This window comes from Gobio gobio (assembly GCF_949357685.1).
Source record: "Gobio gobio genome assembly, chromosome: 1".
NCBI classification, from domain to species: Eukaryota; Metazoa; Chordata; class Actinopteri; order Cypriniformes; family Gobionidae; genus Gobio; species Gobio gobio.
Window position 1 is genome coordinate 34,717,797 of NC_137097.1, and position 19,955 is coordinate 34,737,751.

General features: G+C 43.0%; 1 protein-coding gene across 3 annotated transcripts in view; it reads left to right on the forward strand.

Annotated features, from left to right (window-relative positions):
* The window catches only part of LOC307136416 (ras-related protein Rab-37), a 60,693-nt gene extending 41,523 nt beyond the window's left edge, over positions 1-19,170 (forward strand). For all 3 annotated transcript variants that reach the window (XM_079833411.1, XM_079833409.1, XM_079833410.1), the window contains 5 exons: positions 2,836-2,888; positions 3,053-3,118; positions 14,271-14,327; positions 14,415-14,491; positions 18,121-19,170. In XM_079833411.1, the coding sequence (XP_079689537.1) occupies positions 2,836-2,888; positions 3,053-3,118; positions 14,271-14,327; positions 14,415-14,491; positions 18,121-18,229 (362 nt within the window). In that variant the 3' untranslated portion in view covers positions 18,230-19,170. The remainder of the gene's footprint in view (positions 1-2,835; positions 2,889-3,052; positions 3,119-14,270; positions 14,328-14,414; positions 14,492-18,120) is intronic.
* Positions 19,171-19,955: the final 785 nt, after the last annotated feature.

Consider the following 19,955-nt stretch of genomic DNA (forward strand, 5'->3'; position numbering starts at 1 on the left):
TTTTGCTTTGCTTCAATGTTTTTGCTTTTTGTGTTTTTTATCTTTGCTTTAAGTGAACTGAATAATGAAAAATAAATATTGCTTAAAATAAATGTTGTGTATATATACATTTTGTGTGTGTGTGTATATGTGTATATATATATATACATACATACACACTCACCTAAAGGATTATTAGGAACACCTGTTCAATTTCTCATTAATGCAACTATCTAATCAACCAACCACATGGCAGTTGCTGAACTCCAAACTGAATGTCAGAATGGGAAAGGAAGGTGATTTAAGCAATTTTGAGCGTGGCATGGTTGTTGGTGCCAGACGGGCCGGTCTGAGTATTTCACAATCTGCTCAGTTACTGGGATTTTCATCTCATCTACTACAAATAGGAAAAAGAGGCTACAATTTGCACAAGCTCACCAAAATTGGACAGTTGAAGACTGGAAAAATGTTGCCTGGTCTGATGAGTCTCGATTTCTGTTGAGACATTCAGATGGTAGAGTCAGAATTTGGCGTAAACAGAAGGAGAACATGGATCCATCATGCCTTGTTACCACTGTGCAGGCTGGTGGTAGTGGTGTAATGGTGTGGGGGATGTTTTCTTGGCACACTTTAGGCCCCTAGTGCCAATTGGGCATCGTTTAAATGCCACGGCCTACCTGAGCATTGTTTCTGACCATGTCCATCCCTTTATGACCACCATGTACCCATCCTCTGATGGCTACTTCCAGCAGGATAATGCACCATGTCACAAAGCTCGAATAATTTCAAATTGGTTTCTTGAACATGACAATGAGTTCAATGTACTAAAATGACCCCCACAGTCACCAGATCTCAACCCAATAGAGCATCTTTGGGATGTGGTGGAACGGGAGCTTCGTGCCCTGGATGTGCATCCCACAAATCTCCATCAACTGCAAGATGCTATCCTATCAATATGGGCCAACATTTCTAAAGAATGCTTTCAGCACCTTGTTGAATCAATGCCACGTAGAATTAAGGCAGTTCTGAAGGCGAAAGGGGGTCAAACACAGTATTAGTATGGGGTTCCTAATAATCTTTTAGGTGAGTGTATATGTGTATATATATATATATATAATATAATATAATATAACAATATAATATAACAATATAATATAATATAATATAATATATATTTCACACACATATACACACTAAATTTTTCAACTAAACATCGAAATAAATCTAATTAATAAACTAAATTAACCATTTAAACTAAATTACTGATCAAATTATTGATCTAAAGCCCACACTGTCACTGGATGATAATTGAAATGAACTGATGACATCAGCGTTTTTTCCAGAATGGCTATACAGCTGAATTAAATTATGCTCTATTATTTTCCTGTTTAACACTGTAAAGCTGCTTTGAAACAATCTACATTGTTAAAAGCGCTATATAAATAAAGTTGACTTGACTTGACACATACATACATGCATACATACATACACACACGCACACGCACGCACAGTAATAATAAGCCACTCTGTTAGTGTTTCTTCAAATGATACAAAGAGGAGTAAACTGGTAAAAGGTCAAATCAATCCAATATTGACTTAATGCTTTTATTAAAAAAAAAAATATGTTTAATACCAATGTTCAGTAAATATAAAAATATGAAATGTGACCCTGGACCACAAAACCATATATTAAGCTTTGCATTGATGTATGGTTTGTTAGGAAAATATTTGGCTGAGATACAACTATTGGAAAATCTGGAATCTGAGGGTGCAAAAAAATCTAAATATTGAGAAAATCGTCTTTAAAGTTGTCCAAATGAAGTCCTTAGCAGTGCATATTACTAGTACTATTAATTTTTGATATATATAGGGTTGGAAATTTACAAAATATCTTAATGGAACATGATCTTTACTTAATATCCTAATGATTTTTGGCATAAAAGAAAAATTGATAATTTTGACTCATACAATGTATTGTTGGCTATTGCCACAAATATACCCATGAGACGCATGACTGGTATGACTCATGATGGTAATTTCCAGTTTAATTAAAAAAAAAAGAATAATAATTCAGTAAATATTTCCAAAAATGCATGTTCATTGCATTTAAGCCATTTTTTGTGCACATATTTCTGTTGTTAAATTATGTATTTATATTCACGAGCCACTTTATTAGGTACGCCTTGCTAGTGTGGACCCACTTTTGCCTTCAGAACTACCTTAATTCTTCATGGCATGGATTCAACATGGTGCTGGAACATTTCGCTCACTGGATATTTTCACTTTTTCAGCCCATCCTTTGCAAACCCTAGAGATGGTTGTCTGTGAAATTCCCAGTAGATCAGCAGTTTCTGAAACACTCGGATCGGCCCGTCTGGCACCAATCATGCCACGTTCAAAGCCACTTTAATCACCTTTCTTCCCCATTCTGATGCACAGCTTCAGCAGATCGATGTGATTGGCTGATTAGATATGTGCATTAACGAGCAGTTAAATCCTAATATAGTGTACCTAATATAGTGTACCTAATATAATAAAGTGGCAGTGAGTGTATATTGGCATTATATCAGTCCGCATTAGCTCTGCTCTCTAGTTATTGGCATTTCTTCGATCAATGAAAACCTCATGTTGGTCAACCACCGGTCTGAACTCGGTTAGAACAAATCTTTAACACAAGACAGTTTGAGTGTTTCATTTTAATCTCAGTCTCTGTGCAAAACGTTCAGTTCTGCAGTGACATTTGTACTGTCACAAATCCTGACGAACACGGCAGACTTGAGTCAGAGTTTAATTGCTAATAAAGCTCAGCTCTGAATCATACGGCATGACTTGAACGTACTGTCCTTTCCATTACAGCTCTGCTGCTGCTGTACGACATCACGAGAAAGACCTCCTTTGACAACATTAGAGTAAGACAAACAGACATTTAGACATTTAAAAATGCATTTATTTGATCTTATTTCCTCGCTGTTGTTAGCGTGGGTTGTCAAATGACATTCATTTCTACTGAAAATGTGTTTCTTGTCCTTCAAAGTGTTTTTTTTGTTGTTGTTGCATGTCTATTGCTATGCAGGCCTGGCTGACTGAAATCTATGAGTACGCACAGAAGGATGTGGTCATCATGTTGCTTGGCAACAAGGTAAGTGGGACTTCCTGAAAGGAGTGAACCGAGATAAGCAGACCCTCTTGAAAGGGTGCAAATAATGTTTTAATGCATATACGCACACACACACACAGCCGCAAATCTGTGTTGTTTTCTGATGTCGTTTATACTTTTCTACCTTTTATCCATCAATGTGTCATTTTAGCAAGTAATTCATTTTAGGCACAGTCATTTTTACCACACGCCCCAGGTCATCTTTCATCTTTAGATGTGCGGTTAGGGTGTGTTCTGGTGGAACTGCACTAACCGGTTTTTACGCTGGATTAGGTAGCGCCCCCTCATGGACTGACTGAGACTGAAAGCCTTTTTTGATATTAAAGGAATCTTCCTGGGTTCAACACAAGTTGTATCAAAAAATCTACTTGTCCATCAAGCAAAAAATCAGGAGGGAAGGATAAAAAAGGACTAGAAGGAGGGAAGTATGTAAGGCAGAGGCTATTTGCACTAGTGATAATTACACAAAAGCCCTATTCGGACGGTAATTGTTTCTCACGTGGAAGTGCGTTAAAATAAATGTGCATGCTATCTCACTGTTAAAACTCGTGCATAACTAAATGTATATTTAATTTAATAATAGGAAAATAATATCCGAATTATTATTTAATTATTTAAATCTATTTAAAAAAGGAAGATATATATAGTTAAAATGGTCTTGTATTTTATCACAAAATAAAGGATGTAATTTTAGTTCACATGGAAATGAGCGGATAATACAGCCTCTTATTTACATGAGGTATACATAATGCTGCTTGGTTATTTTAACAGATATAATTGCTGCCATAATAACGGCCCATTTCAAATTTTTACGTGCTTTTCTTCTTTCTTTTTTTTTTTGAGCGATAATGAAATAAATTGCTCTTGTAAATACTTGCTAGCATTTCAGTATTAAAAATGTTGATCTTTAAAAATGCATCCAAATTATAGCGAAGCGCAACTGTACGTCAAAAAGGATATAAACAGTGAATTTTGAAGTGATATATTCTAGTTCAGTAGGTGTCCCCCAAGGGTCAATTTTGGGCCCTACTGTTCTCACTTTATGTCAATGAGTTACCTAATATATGCAAAAATGCAGACACTATTATGTATGCTGATGATACAGTAATTTTTGCATATGCAAAAAATCCATGTGAAGCAGCCAAACGACTCTCAAAAGCTCTAGATGATCTACAGAACTGGTTAATTGATTCTTGTCTTTGCTTGAATGTTAAAAAGACTGTATCCATGTTCTTCTCTAAATCAACAACATCATTAGCTCCAGCAAAGGTGGGAGGACAAGAACTGAAAAATGTTGAAGTATTTAAATACCGTGGGGTATATTTAGATTCAAAACTGTCCTTTCAAAGCATGCTCAAAACATTGTAAAAATAACTAACTTTAATATAATGAATTTTAAACATATTATAGCATCTTTGACAGACAGAGCAGCAATCACTTTCCTGCACTCAATGGTTCTGTCTCAGATTGAGTACTGGATTACCAGCTGGTCATACGCTGGTTCTTCTGTTATTAGACCTGTTGAATCGTGCTACAAAAAGGCCTTGAAAGTTTTGGATAAGAAGCCTTTTTCTTACCATCACTGTAACATCCTTGATAAATATAGTTCCCTTTCGTTCAGTCACTACGACGTAACGTTAGTGACTAACGAATGGGGGTTTCGCTTAGAAGCCTATCAACTTCGAGTTTTGAGAAAACGCCCAATGGCGTGCCAATGCCATGGGGCATGCGGAATTTGCATACGTAGCTCCGCCTCACTGCGTGAGTATATAAGGAAGTACGAGGCAATATCGCATTATGTTTCTGCTTTCGGAGCCAAGAGTACCTACCTCTTCACTCCTACAGCCTTCTGAGACTCTGTCAGCTTCTTCGAGACGAGCAGCTTTCCAGTCGGTGTTGGTGTGACGGCGCGTTCCAGTGATCGCATACTTCCTGCCTGCTGATCTGTGCAGTGGTCCGCCTGACAGCTGGTGTGTGTTTCCCTGGGCGCTTCGGCATCGACTGCAAGGTTTTCCTCTCACAAAAAGAGCTTGCGCGTGGCACGTCTTTTTCAAGACGGCTCGCCCGTGCACTTCCGGGTGCGATCGATTTTCCGCTGCTGTCTGAGGACGCATTCACTGCTCGAGCGTGTTTGGGCTTCAGCGCGCACGGGCAGTGTTTGCGGATGTGTCACGTTTCCATTACGGGGGCGTGACCATCGCGATGTCACGGTCGAGACTCAATGATCTCCGTGAGGAGAGAGAGTCCCCTCTGCCACACCCCAATCTACCGTCCCCGAGTGAGATGGTACTTTGGCTGGTGGCCAGGGTGACCTGAGGGCGGTGCTGTGGTATTAAGAACCCCGACGTTCATTCCTCGGGCCACACCCCCCTCTTATACATCGCTTCCGCGAGTGTTGGATTGAATCTACGGCCCGTCTCTGACGCCCCGTTCGTTCAGTTCACGCTCCGGATAGCAGTGAGATGTCGATCGCCGCATCCCAAGGTGGGCTGGAGTCCTTTGGGGATGACGATTAGGTTGTGCTCCGCCTCCGGGTGTGTCAGCACTGCCTGATCTGACCTAAAGTTGACAGCCATGTTATCTCGGGCAGCCGCGAGTCTCGCGCTGGTGTGGAACTCCGCCCAGTCGTGGGTGCTCGTGGTTGCGCGATTGGTTTTTGGGGGCGGCACCCGACAGCTGTTGGGCCCCGCCCCCAATGCCTTTCGCTCCCGGGGTGCATGAGGAGATCACGCGGTCCCGGAAGTCCCCGTGCTTCTCGCGACCGTTTGGTGGCCTCCTCCGCCTTCTCTGCCCTTGATGGGGCCGCGGCCTAGGGTACACTGGGGCCCCCTCCCCCCCCACTGTTGAACTCTCTGTTGCGCACTACGGTGTCCACAGAGGGCTTTGACGTGGTGTGGTGTGGCTGTCCTAAGCACCCCCCCCAAAGCCTGTGGGCTCGTCTACTTCGGTGGCGTGGTCCCGCAGTGCTACGGGCAGGCCGCCGCCCCTTTGCACATGCACAAGGGTGGAGCCGACCCAGGGCTCTTCATTGAGCTGCGTGCCGCAACTGACCCCGCCCCCGGGCGGTGAAGGTGGCCACACGCTCCCTGGGTCGGGCGATGTCCACAGCTGTGGTCCGGGAGAACACCAGGCCTTACCTGGTGATGTGGAGGACGTTGAGCGGGCCCGCCTCCTCAACTCACCCATATCCCAGGCTGGCCTCTTCGGCGGCGCGGCTGAGAACTGCGCCCAACAGTTCTCGGCCGCCCCAGAGCAGACTGAGGCTGCAACACGTACTGCCCCGGCGGCCAGCTGCTGCACCAGCCGCCGGCCCAGTCGCCTCAGTCCGCTCGCCGCCGAGGGCGCCCTCCCTCTTCCCGCCCGGCCCCAGCAGCAGCCTTCACCTGGGCCGCGCCGTGGAGGTGGTTGAGGATGTCGCCCAGTCCGCTCCCCAGACTGGTTAAACGCCAGGATGGAGGTGGACAACTCAGAGATGGGTTCCAGTTCTTCCCAGGGGATGGTCGCAGGGCCTCTCCTTCCCCCGGTGGAGGGCCGGGGGAAAATCCTTCCGCTGCTGGCCCCCGGGCTAGCAGCGCTTGGGAAGAACTCATGTTCCTGTCTCTGAGCACCCAGAGACCGGTGATGACAGTGCGCGCCACCCTCGGGTCTCGCCACTCGCATCCCTCTCTGTCGCCAGCCCCCTGGCAGAGCAGACCCAAGTGGAACGCGAGTCCTTCCCTGGTCTCCTCTGTCAGGGCGCAGCCGTTAACCGTGCTCCGACCCGGGGACGCCCAACAGCCTCCCCTGTCCGCGCCGGTAACGCTGCCTCGCTGCCCCACCCAGGGTACGTCTGTCGTCCGGATGACCCCGTTGGTGCAGTCTCTGGAAGCCTGGCTTCAGCTTCCGGGGCTGTCCCGCTGGGCTGCCCGGACCATCAGGCTCGGCTACGCGATTCAGTTCGCGCAGGCTCCTCCCCGTTACAGGGGAGTCCGCTATACCATGACCGGGGCCCATGCCCCCGTCATGCGTGCGGAGATTGCCACTCTACTGGCGAAGGGTGCGATCGAGCCTGTCCCTCCAGCCGAAATGAGGTCGGGGTTCTACAGCCCCTACTTCATTGTACCCAAGAAAACCGGTGGGTTACGGCCAATCCTGGACCTTCGCATCTTGAACCGATCCCTTCACCGGCTTCCGTTCGAGTTGTTGACTGCGAAACGCCTTTTCGAATGCGTTCGTCCGTACGATTGGTTTGCAGCGATTGACCTGAAGGACGCCTACTTCCATGTCTCCATCCTTCCTCGACACAGACCGTTCCTACGGTTTGCTTTCGAGGGGCGGGCATACCAGTACGCAGTTCTCCCATTCGGGTTATCTCTGTCCCCTCGCGTCTTCACGAAGATCGCCGAGGCAGCCCTTGCGCCCCTTTGGCAGCACGGGGTCCGCATCCTGAACTACCTCGACGACTGGCTCATACTAGGCCACTCTCGAGAGCAGGTTTGCGGACACAGAGATCTGGTTCTCCACCACTTAACCCGTCTGGGCCTTCGGGTCAACTGGGAGAAGAGCAAACTTTGCCCCGTGCAGAGGATCTCTTTTCTCGGTATGGAGATCGACTCGGTCGCCATGTACGCGCAGCTTTCGAGCGAGCGCGCGCAGTCTCTGCTGACTTGCCTCCGACAAATCGAGAGCAAGAATGCGGTTCCACTGAAACTTTTTCAGAGGCTCCTGGGGCATATGGCATCTGCAGCCGCGGTAACGCCGCTCGGATTGCTTCATATGAGACCGCTTCAGCACTGGCTTCGCGATCGAGTCCCGAGATGGGCATGGCAGTCTGGCACGCTCCGGGTCCAAGTGACTCGGGCCTGCTTACAGACACTCACCCCGTGGTCGAACCTCAGCTTTCTACGGGCCGGTGTGCCCTTAGAACGAGTTTCCAGGCATGTTGTCGTATCGACGGATGCCTCTGCCACGGGCTGGGGTGCCATGTGCAATGGACAAGCAGCCGCGGGCTCCTGGACAGGACCCCAGCGTCTCCTGCATGTCAATTGCCTCGAGTTGCTGGCAGTACGGTTCGCCCTGCACCGCTTCCGAGCGTTGCTGAAGGGTCAACATGTGCTTGTCCGGACAGACAACACGGCCGTAGTAGCGTACATCAACCACCAGGGCGGTCTACGCTCCCGCCGCATGTCTCAACTCGCCCGCCATCTCGTCTTATGGAGTCAGAAGCGCCTGAGGTCCCTTCGTGCTGTCCATATTCCGGGAGTCCTGAACCACGCAGCCGACGAGCTCTCGCGGTTTCAGCCTCTCCCGGGAGAATGGAGACTCCATCCCCGGACGGTTCAGCTGATTTGGGAACAGTTCGGCGACGCACAGGTAGACCTGTTTGCCTCCCACGACTCTTCCCACTGCAGCCTGTATTATTCCCTGACCGAGGGCACGCTCGGCACGGATGCACTGGCGCACAGCTGGCCGCGGGGCCTACGCAAATATGCGTTTCCCCCAGTGAGCCTACTCGCACAGCTTCTGTGCAAAATCAGGGAGGACAAGGAGCAGGTCCTTTTGGTCGCCCCGTACTGGCACGGCCGGACCTGGTTCCCCGAACTCATTCTCCTTGCGACAGCCCCTCCCTGGCCTATTCCTCTGAGACCGGACCTCCTTACTCAGAGACGGGGCACCCATTGGCACCCGCGTCCCGACCTTTGGAACCTCCACGTGTGGCTCCTAGACGGGACCCGGCAGGTTTGAGTGGCCTACCACCTACGGTGGTCGCCACCATCACTTCCGCTAGGGCAGAGTCCACTCGGCATGCCTATGCGTTGAAGTGGAACCTCTTCGTCACCTGGTGCTCTTCCCGCCAAGAAGACCCCTGGAAATGTCCGATCGGGTCCGTGCTTCAGTTTCTCCAAGAGGGGCTGGAGCGAAGACTGTCTCCCTCCACCCTCAAGGTATATGTGGCCGCAATATCTGCCCACCACGATCTCTTGGAGAACAAAAAGGTAAGTCAGCACGACCTGGTCATCAGGTTCCTGAGGGGAGCTAGGAGACTGAATCCTCCTCGCTCTCCTCTCGTACCCTCTTGGGACCTCGCAGTAGTGTTAACTGCTCTGCAGAGACCTCCCTTTGAGCCTTTGCGGTCGGTCGATATTAAGTTTCTGTCTATGAAGACGGCTCTGCTGACCGCATTGGCCTCAGTCAAGAGGGTCGGGGACCTGCAGGCATTTTCGGTTGACGAAGCGTGCCTGGAGTTCGGGCCGGCTAACTCTCACGTGATCCTGAGACCCCGGCCTGGATATGTGCCCAAGGTTCCCACCACTCCGTTCAAGGACCAGGTGGTGAACCTGCAAGCGCTGCCTTTGGAGGAGGCAGACCCAGCCTTGGCATTGCTCTGTCCAGTACGCGCTCTCCGCGCCTACGTAGACATGACGCAGTGTTTCAGGACCTCAGACCAGCTCTTTGTCTGTTATGGTGGAGAGCGGAAGGGAAGTGCTCTCTCAAAGCAAAGGCTGTCTCACTGGATAGTGGACACCATTGCTTTGGCTTACCAGCAGCAAGGCCGACCATGTCCCCTTGGTGTGAGGGCACACTCCACCCGGAGTGTGGCTTCCTCTTGGGCTCTAGCGCATGGCGCCTCGCTAGCAGACATCTGCAGAGCTGCAGGCTGGGCGACACCCAACACATTCGCCAGATTCTATAATCTCCGAGTGGAGCCAGTGTCCGACTATGTACTCGCTCCCCCGAGGGGCCGGTAAGGACCAGGTTCAGGTGTCTTCGCTTGCTCGCCACTCCACTCCACGGACTGGATACGTGCGATATTTCCTCAGGTGAGTTCCCCGAGAGCCCTGAGCTCCTCCAGCACTGTCGACGCCGACATCAGTTCAGTCTGCCCTCTCGAGCCCAGACCCTCATGTCCGGCCAGGTGCCCCATGTGCATGGTTCCCTCTGGCGACCCCCACATGTGTATTTCACCGTAAGTCTCCGCAGTGAGCGGGTTTCTTCCCTTGGCGTGTCCCCGCCACCCCTAGGGTTAAAAATCCACCTTCGGCTGGTACCCTAGAGATCTCCCATATGCAACCCTCTCCGGGTCATATGTGTCTCTTAAGTCCTCCCCACGGGTAGGCATCTTGGCATTCCCTCACTGGGATATGCTTCCCAGTGTACCTTGGTAATCCTGTGTTAAGTGGGAGTCCTTCGTCCGTACTAGTCTTACGACAGGGTACTCACACTTACGCAGGGCGCTGGAAGACAGCTGAGTGGCGGGATTATATTGGGACCCCCATTCGTTAGTCACTAACGTTACGTCGTAGTGACTGAACGAAAGGGAACGTCTCGGTTACGGATGTAACCCTCGTTCCCTGAGGAGGGAACGGAGACGTAACGTCCCCTTGCCACATCAGCTGTGTTGCCTGGAACGCAGGAGTTCAGTCTTGGCTCCTCAAGCAGGTAACATAATGCGATATTGCCTCGTACTTCCTTATATACTCACGCAGTGAGGCGGAGCTACGTATGCAAATTCCGCATGCCCCATGGCATTGGCACGCCATTGGGCGTTTTCTCAAAACTCGAAGTTGATAGGCTTCTAAGCGAAACCCCCATTCGTTAGTCACTAACGTTACGTCTCCGTTCCCTCCTCAGGGAACGAGGGTTACATCCGTAACCGAGACGTTTTTTAAGTCTCTCAAATTTTTAAATATTTAAATCTGCTTGTCTGACTTATAAAGTTATTAACAATTTGGCTCCTCCCCCATTGAATGAGTTTATCAAACAGAAATCTCTTAATGGCTCTGGTTTACGAGTAACGCGAGCCACCGTTAGAGGTGACTGTGAGCCCCCATTTAGACGTACATCCTTTTCTCAAAACAATCTGTCATTTCAGGGCTCAAGGTTTTGGAACAGCATCCCACTTTCAGTGAGGGAATGTACAACTTTTCTTACCTTTAAAATACAACTGAAACGGTGGTTGAGAGAGACCCAAACATGCGATCATATGTGAACTGTATTATAATTAGTTACGTTTGTAAGATGGACCTGTGCAATATCCATATTTTTATCACTTTTCTATCTCTCTTCGTGCAATACAGATGAACTGTAAATGATTTCTTTCTTTTTCTCTAATTAACTTGTCACTGTTCTGTTGTGTATTTTAATATTGACTGTTGTATTAGTGTGTCTGTCTCTGTCTTATTGTGTTATATATATATAGTTTTTCTTTTCTTTCTTTTTATGTGTAACATCTACCTGCCAGGGGGTCTGCAGATGGAAATTAGCCTAAGGCTATAATCTGGCATATTTACATTAGTCTTAATGTTCATTAATATGCATTGTTCCCCCTTTCTTCTTAAAAAAATAAAATGAAAATGAAATGAAAGAAAACTCAGAGATGTGAATTCGGACGGCAATAAAATGACCACACATGACATTGGTGTTTGTCGAAAAATAGTAGGTGATTCGGCCGGGGAGTTTTTACGCGGGTGGTGGGAGAAAAACACTGACATTCTGGATTCAGATGGCAATAAAATCACAGACTAGCCCCTGACAATGATGAAAATACCTTATGACCCCACAAGAAATCATTACCATCCGAATAGGGCTTAAGCTTAACCTCTTAACTATCACCGCCCTTTTTGAGAATAGACGTGATAATGCACCATCCAAACTTAAATAGCTGTAATTCAAGAATGCTTAGGAATATATCACTTTAAAAAAAATGAAATTATGAAAAGTGATGGAAATTTAAATTTACTGTAAATGAAATGTACTAAATATTTTTCTTTAATATAAAATATATATTTTTCAAAAATAATATAGTCTAATATAACCATATGTCTAATCATGTCGTGTTCCAAATTTGAAGTTGATATCACAAAACATTTACATTCATCCACATTCCATTTATTTATTTTTTTCTCCTGTAAAAAAATTAATACATTTCTGTCCAAATATCACTTCTATCCCAAAACAGTCACCAAATATGGAAACTTGAGATTTGAGACCATTACGACGAAATGCTTTTTGTCAAGATTAGAAAAGATTTTGATTATATAGTAGTTAAAATGTAATATGAAACCTGACACCACTGGCCCTTTATTTCCACTTTGAATATTTCTTCATTTTAATTCATTTATATTGAAAATAAATGCCTTTCCGATCTGATTCGAGTTCGGCAAAAGGCGGATGATTGTGATAGTTTAGTTAAAGGTATATACACTATGTAATTTGGCCCTCTTGCTAGTTTTGGTTATGCTTCAGCTCTGTGTGTCTGTGCGGATGAATATGGTTCGCAGCAATTGTGAACACATGGAAATCCAAAAAAGATGTCATCTGAGAACGCAAGTGCCATATTTTATACTGTAGTTTGGAATCATTGGAAACGCTGATGTTTTTAAATGAATGACGTTACAAATGATTGCTAGTCTGATAAGGTCAAACGTATTTATTTTTTGTAACTGATATTAACATTAACAGAGGTTAAAAATGCTGTAAAAACCATATTGCTCACTGTTTGTTCAAGTTAATGCGTTGATATTAACAAATGCGACCTTATTGCAAAGTTACCATATAAACACTTATAATACCTTTTGTTGATTAAGACAACAACACGGTTTGGATTTATGCGCTCACTAATTTAAATTGTATTAATTTTGAACAAAAAAAGGGTGTACCTTTTAAAGTGATTGTATCCATATTCGTTTAATGAATACTGGAATACACTACACGACTTTTGAAATCAGAACAGATTGAACAAATATTACTTGAGAATGTTTTATGAGAAAATGTAAGTATTTCAGACTTTTCTAGGCCCTGATATTAAGATGCGTTTTGGTCGATCGAATCACAAGATGACGCTAAACACGGGTGTAAACGGGTCTAAAGCGTTTTGAGCTTGTCCACTTTCGACCACTTCCAGAGATAAAACACAGTCAACCGGATTGCTTTCATAGTGTAAACACTCATGTGGTCAAATGTGTCCCAACAGCCACTAAAAGACCGTCTGCTCTCCGCCTACTGACCTAATGCATAAACATTATGGGAAACGTGCCAGATGGCATTTAAACTTATTTGGCTAGACACCCAAGTTTGTTTTGAAGATGAAAAACGTCCCAAGCTCAATGTTCTCTCTACATTCCTGAGTTCTAACACACACTCACAGCGTTCGCCTGGTCTTGCGGATGTCAGAGCAGAAATGAAAGCTGATGTTCTCCCTGTGTTTTTCCATCATCTCCGGGCGTGTTCATATGCAAATTGCGAGAGCTTATTTTGTCTATTAGATTGAAAGATCTGAAGAAGCCCAGATCTTTTAAAATTTGTTTGTGGTAACTGCATGCCCCAAATGCTGATAGGGCTTAACCCTAGGCAGCCTACCGCTTCATATTTCATATGCAAAGTTCAAAGGCCTTAAAACAAACATTTTCCAATATTTGCTGAAAATATTTGTCATCTGATTTGTTAGTTTATACTTTTTTAGCAAGTAAAAGGCCTTTTATCATGTTCAGATGTCACTATTAAATATAATCAGGCTTTTGAGGATGATCTCTCAATCATCACTGTATCGTATTGCTTTATATGTTTTAAAACTACAGAGCTTTGATCATAAAACGAAGCATTTAAAAATCATCTTACCAATTGGCAGATATAGAGCGATGACTGATATTTATATGCATTTTATGTAAGTAGTCACTATACTGTTATATAAAGATCTAATTGATTTACATTACAAGCATCAGAATTGTATCGTTTTGATCATATAAATATCAGCAACAGCACCAAACTGTAAAAGAATAAAATGTAGGTGTTTTTTCCTCCTTGAGTTTGAGCTTTTTATTCTCACTAAATCAGAGTCAGACTGTATGAGCCATAAAAGCCTGATGTATCAAATGCAAACATGCTTTTAAATCGTCTAAATAGTTGTTTAAACTGGTCTTTCTCACTCTTGTTTCATATGTCAGACTTTACAAGGTTAACTTGTATTTATCCCAGAATGTTTCTTTAATAAAATCATTAAAGCTTATTAAAAACTGGCCCTCTATTCACACTATTGTTGTTTAGTTTGTCTTTGTAGGATAACAAGATCATGCATTTGTGGGTCAATTCACTTTGAGTCTTTCAAAAGCACAAATGTAAAGGCATTCATGTTTGATGTGTGTTTGTGTTTCTCCAGTCAGACATGACTGCTGAGAGGGTCATCACGCATGAAGAAGGGGAGAAGCTGGCCAAGGTATGAGTGGACATACCTGCTGTTACAAATGATCAGTGTATAGTTATTTTTAATAAACTTCAACACTTTTCTTTTTCTTTACTAAAGCAATATGGAGTCCCTTTCATGGAGACAAGTGCCAAGACCGGTGTCAACGTGGAACTCGCTTTCCATGCCATAGCAAGGTCTGTCTGAGACTTTCTTTATATATTATACAGAGGCGGACAATAGTGAAGTGTTTTTACTTTCTACTCAAGTACATTTTTCAAGTATATGTACTTTATCACAGTTTTTCTTTGGAAAACTTTTACTTCACTTCATTCCAAAGCATAATGTTGAACTTTTTACTGCACTACGTTTCATAAATAAAAGTTTTTTACCTTTAATACTTAATTACATAAAAAATTTAGTACTTTCTTTATTGTTCTCAATTAAAACTTTGAATTACTTTTACTGGAGTAAAAGAAAGAAAGTAAATTTTTTATGTAATTAAGTATTAAATGATATTCAATATGAAACGTAGTATTATGCATTATGCATTATGCTTTGGAATGTTGTGAAGTAAAAGTTTTCCCAAGAAGAACACTGATAAAGTATATATACTTGAAATATGTACTTGAGTAACAATACTTCAATATTAAAGCTGCAGTCCGTAACTTTTTTTGGTTAAAAATGATCCCAAATTAATTTTTGATCAAGTACATAACCAGCAGCGTTCAAAGCGATATCCTTGCCTTAGCCCGATTCATACCGGTAAGCTTTTAATAATGTGTTTTAATTTGAGTGGTACTGGTGGATTACCGCGGGAAATTCGAAACATGTCATTATGTCACATCTGTATAAAGGAGGATAGTATACCGGCTTGTAGTAGTATCGCGTGTGAGGATGCTGCAGGTGGTGGATCATTTATAGCCTTTTCTCACAGCGGCTGGAATAATTAAACGTATCATTTTGATGGCGGATTGTAATCCAGAAAGGTCCAAACGACAATCATCAGTGACAACAATTCATCAAAAGCAAAAGATTAGACTGTACGGAAACTGAAATCTACAGGTAATGCTAATACACAGTAAATACACGCATTCACGCAATGTTCTCAAATTGTTAATGTTAACATCAGCAAAGTATAACGGTAATAATAATTTGCACGGTTTGATGTGATATGAGCTAAACGATTGTTAGATTTAATCACCGTTGGTAGCGCGATTTATTGTAATGTTTTTTTTTCTCTCAGCTGGTCAAAAAAAAAAGTGGCAGACTTGTTACTTACTTGTTCAGAAAATTCTTATGTTGGTCATAATTCCAAGACGTAGAGTTTGTGATTTGAAGTACAGTATCCACACCGGTGGGGTGAATGAATGACAGCCACACAAACTCCTAAAAACATTAGATTCATCCGCGCTGAGGAGCCGCAGATGCACAACCCACGTAAAGATGATCATTCAGCAAATAACTGCAATTGCAGGTTTCAAACAGAGATGGTGACAAAGAGGCAAAACGTACTGCAGCTTTAAGTGAATTTGAACTTTTAAACAAGTGTAACTATTACTATTTATCGTATGTACAGTTAGGGATTGAAACAAATATTAAAGTTGAGCTGGTCTATTATTCTCTATTGTGACGTACAGTCATGTGAAAAAGTAAGTACCCCTTTTGAAATCTACGGTTTTATGTATCAGGACATCATAAAAAATCATCTGGACTTTAGCAGGTCTTAATTAGGTAAATACAACCTCAGATGAACAACAACTCATGACATATTACACAGTGTTATTATTTAACAAAAATGAAGCCATGTGTGAAAAACTAAGTACACCCTATGATTTAATTGCTTTTAGCAGCAATAAGTTGAAGTATTGGTTTTCTGTATGGCAGTCTCACATTGTTCTGGAGGAATTTTGTCCTGCTCTTCTTGACAATTTTGCTTCAGTTCATTGAGGTTTGTGGGCATTTGTTTATGCACCGCTCTCTTAAGGTCCCGCTGCAACATTTCAGTCTGGTTGAGGTCTGGACTTCGACTGGGCCATTGGAAGACCTTGATTATTTTCGTTTTCAGCCCTTCTGGTGTAGATTTGCTGGTGTGCTTGTGATCATTCATGACCCAATTTCAGCCAAGCTTTAGCTGTTGGGCAGATGGCCTCACATTCGACTCTAGAATACTTTGGTACACAGAGGAGTTCATGGTCGACTCAGTGAATGTGAGGTGTCCAGGTCCTGTGGCTACAAAACAAGCCAAAAATCAGCACGACGGACTGTTGGTATGAGGTGTTTGTGCTGATATGCTGTGTTTGGTTTTCTGTGCATTATGGCCAAACATCTCCACTTTGGTCTCGTCTGTCCAAAGGATATTGTCCTAGTCTTGAGGTTTGTTCAGATGCACCTTTGCAAACCTAAGCCGTGCTGCCATGTTCTTTTTAGAGAGAAGAGCCTTCTTCCTGACAACCTTTCCAAACATGCCATACTTGTTCAGTCTTTTTCTAATTGTACTGTCATGAACTTTAACATTTAACATGTTAACTGAGGCCTGAGATATAACTCTTGGGTTTTTGCAGTTTCTCTGAGCATTGCACGGTCTGCTCTTGAGGTGAATTTGTTGGGATGTCCACTCCTGGGAAGATTGGCAACTGTCTTGAATGTCTTCCACTTGTGAATAATCTTCCTCACTGTAAAATGATGGACTTCAAATTGTTTGGAAATGGCCATATTACCCTTCTCAGATTGATGGCAGCAACAACTGCTTCTCTAAGATCATTCTTTTCCTTTTGGCATTGTGTTAACACCTGAATGCACAAGACCAGCAAACTTTTGCTTTTATAGAGTTGGTCACGCTTGCTGATTATCATTTAATCAAAGACATTTGATTAGCAGTGCCTGACTATTACTTACCCTCTTAATCCCTATGGAAACAGTAGAGTACTTCGATTGTCACCCATGGCTTTTCCATTTTGGCCTAGCTTTTGTTAAATAAATAATGAAATTGCGTGATATGCCATGTGGTGTTGTATTTACCTAATTTTAAGACCTGCCAAGGACCAGATGATTTTTTAAATTATGTCCTGATACGTAAAACAATACATCCAAAGACAATGCATAATACAATCCAAAGAGGGTGTACTTTACTTCTTGTAATGGCTTCTGGAAGAAGAACAAAAGTAGGGGCTTGATTTTGTCCAAGAGGAATTGATTGGATGGTTGTGGTTTGCTATTGGTGGATCTCATGTGAGTGACAGGTTGCCCCGCCCTCACACCAGTAAAAACGTCATTTATTTATATTAAATGCATTTAAGCTGAATTTAGGATTTAAGTACATCTTCATATGTAATTTCATATGTACTGCTATTGTCTATGAAATATGGTTAAAGTTACAGCTGAATAAACTGACAAGCATTTATGATAAAACTAAAATATACTTTAAAGTAATTTCTATTGAAACTTGTATATCATGTATTTAAATGTTTGTAATCACACATATGATTAACTAGCTATGTAAAATCAAATAATCCAATTTTTTATTTTATTTATTATAACATGACTATAACATGATTTGAAATGTACTTTAAAACCTTTTTAATTTGACATCACCAAGTTTTAATGTTACGAAACAGTCATGAAAGTGTCTCTCTTTAAGTGCACTTAAGTTAAATAACATTGTACTATTTGCAAGTAGAGTTTTATATAAAATATAAGATTTGAAGTACACTACAAGTGGACTTCTTTTTCATAAGGGCTTCAAGGTGTTTTAAGGCTTTGTCACACCAACATTCAAAGTTTGCATCACGCTCTTTTAAAATGTCACTCTGTAATCTCCACACAGAGAACTGAAGCAGAGAAATCTCCAGCAGCCCCACGAGCCCAAGTTCAAGATCCACGATTACATCGAGTCACAGAAGCAGAAGTCCAGCTGTTGCGGCAGCCTCGTGTGACGGCCGAGATATTTCTATACTAAGACTAAGTGTGTGTGTGTGTGTATGTGTGTGAACGTTGTTTTGATGTGTCCGACGATCCCCCAGACCCCTGTTTGCTTTCTAGTCAGGAATATACAGCCAAATACTGCTGAGGTACATCAGAGTAATAAGCTTCTGGAAGTGGTTTCTGCTTTATGAACTGCATTAATCCAGGTGTGTACAGTTTCCAGGTACGTTTGTCTGTGTAACATGGTTTTTCCATGGCTATATCCTCTGTCTACACGCAGTATAAAATATATTGGTATTAAATTACATTATACGCCACGCAAATGTGCTCTAATTGGGCAGTGAGCTTTTGTCTGTAGTGTTTTTTTTATATATATCTAAAAAATCCTGTATATTTGAGCATCTTGCAGAGTCAAAATATCAGCTTCTGTTAAGTATTATGTTTACAATCAGTGTATATATTAACTTGAGAACAATCATAGCACAGCTTGACAGAGTCAGGCCTGATCATGGGTTTCATTTCGCATGTCACGCTCATACATAGAGGTTGATGTGAATATGTATTGTAAAATTCATTTTTTTCACAGTGGTCACAAAGTGCCATGAGAAAGTCCACTGTAACCACATACACAGGCTTTTTGTTTTCTTCTCAGTGCTTTGTTTGGGTGTTTTCCATGGTTTCATTTGTTAATATATAAAGCCACAGGGGGGCGGTGTTACACACCGAGAACTATGAATAACTAATAAGCTTATCGATTTAATTGTTGCCTTACCTTTCGAGTTTATATGTGTCCTGTACTTTTAAATAAAGTGAATCACGTGACCGTCAGGTTGACCTATGGGTCTCAGAGAAGATGAGCGTCTTATTTGAATGAGCAAATGCTTGTGTTGTACTATGTAAGTTGTTTTGCATAAAACCACCTGCCAAATTAATAAATGTAAACGTTATTTGATCTTGGCGAGACATTGGTCTGTAGAGTGCTATTGGTTATTTTGTGACATCATGAGTCATGTGACCTCACTGACTGCACCTCTTTGCTAAATATTTGGCCCATTAGCAAAGTGTTCATGCAAAGGACATCATATCTGTTGATTTCATATGTGACTATGTTTTAAGCTTTCCTCCTGCAGAATCAGTCTCAGTAAAGAAGGCTGCTTTTCTTACACTGTAAACCTGACATTCAATTTAAGATGATCATTTGGTAGATCGTTTGGAACCTGAGGCATCGACGTGGGAGAAAAGCAGTTTAACATTGGGATAATATTATTATATTCATATTAATGCAGTGTGTGGTGTTAAAGGATTAGTTCACCCAAAAATGAAAATTCTGTCATTAATTACTTACCCTCATGTTTTTCGACACCCGTAAGACGTCCGTTCATCTTCGGAACACAAATTAAGATATTTTAGCTGAAATCCGATGGCTCGGAAAGGCCTCCATTGGCACAATGCACTTTACACTCTCAAGACCTATAAAAGGTACTAAAGACGTCATTACAATCCATCTCACTACAGTGCAGGTTCTACAATAGCTTTATAAAGCGGCGAGAATAGTTTTTGTGCGCAAAAAAACCCTAAATAACGACTTAGTGATGACCGATTTCAAAATAATGCATCATGAAGCTTCAAAGCGTTAAGAATCAGTGAGTCGATTCAGCTAAAATATCTTCATTTCTGTTCCGAAGATGAACGGAGGTCGCGGGTGTCGAACGACATGAGGGTAAGTAATTAATGACA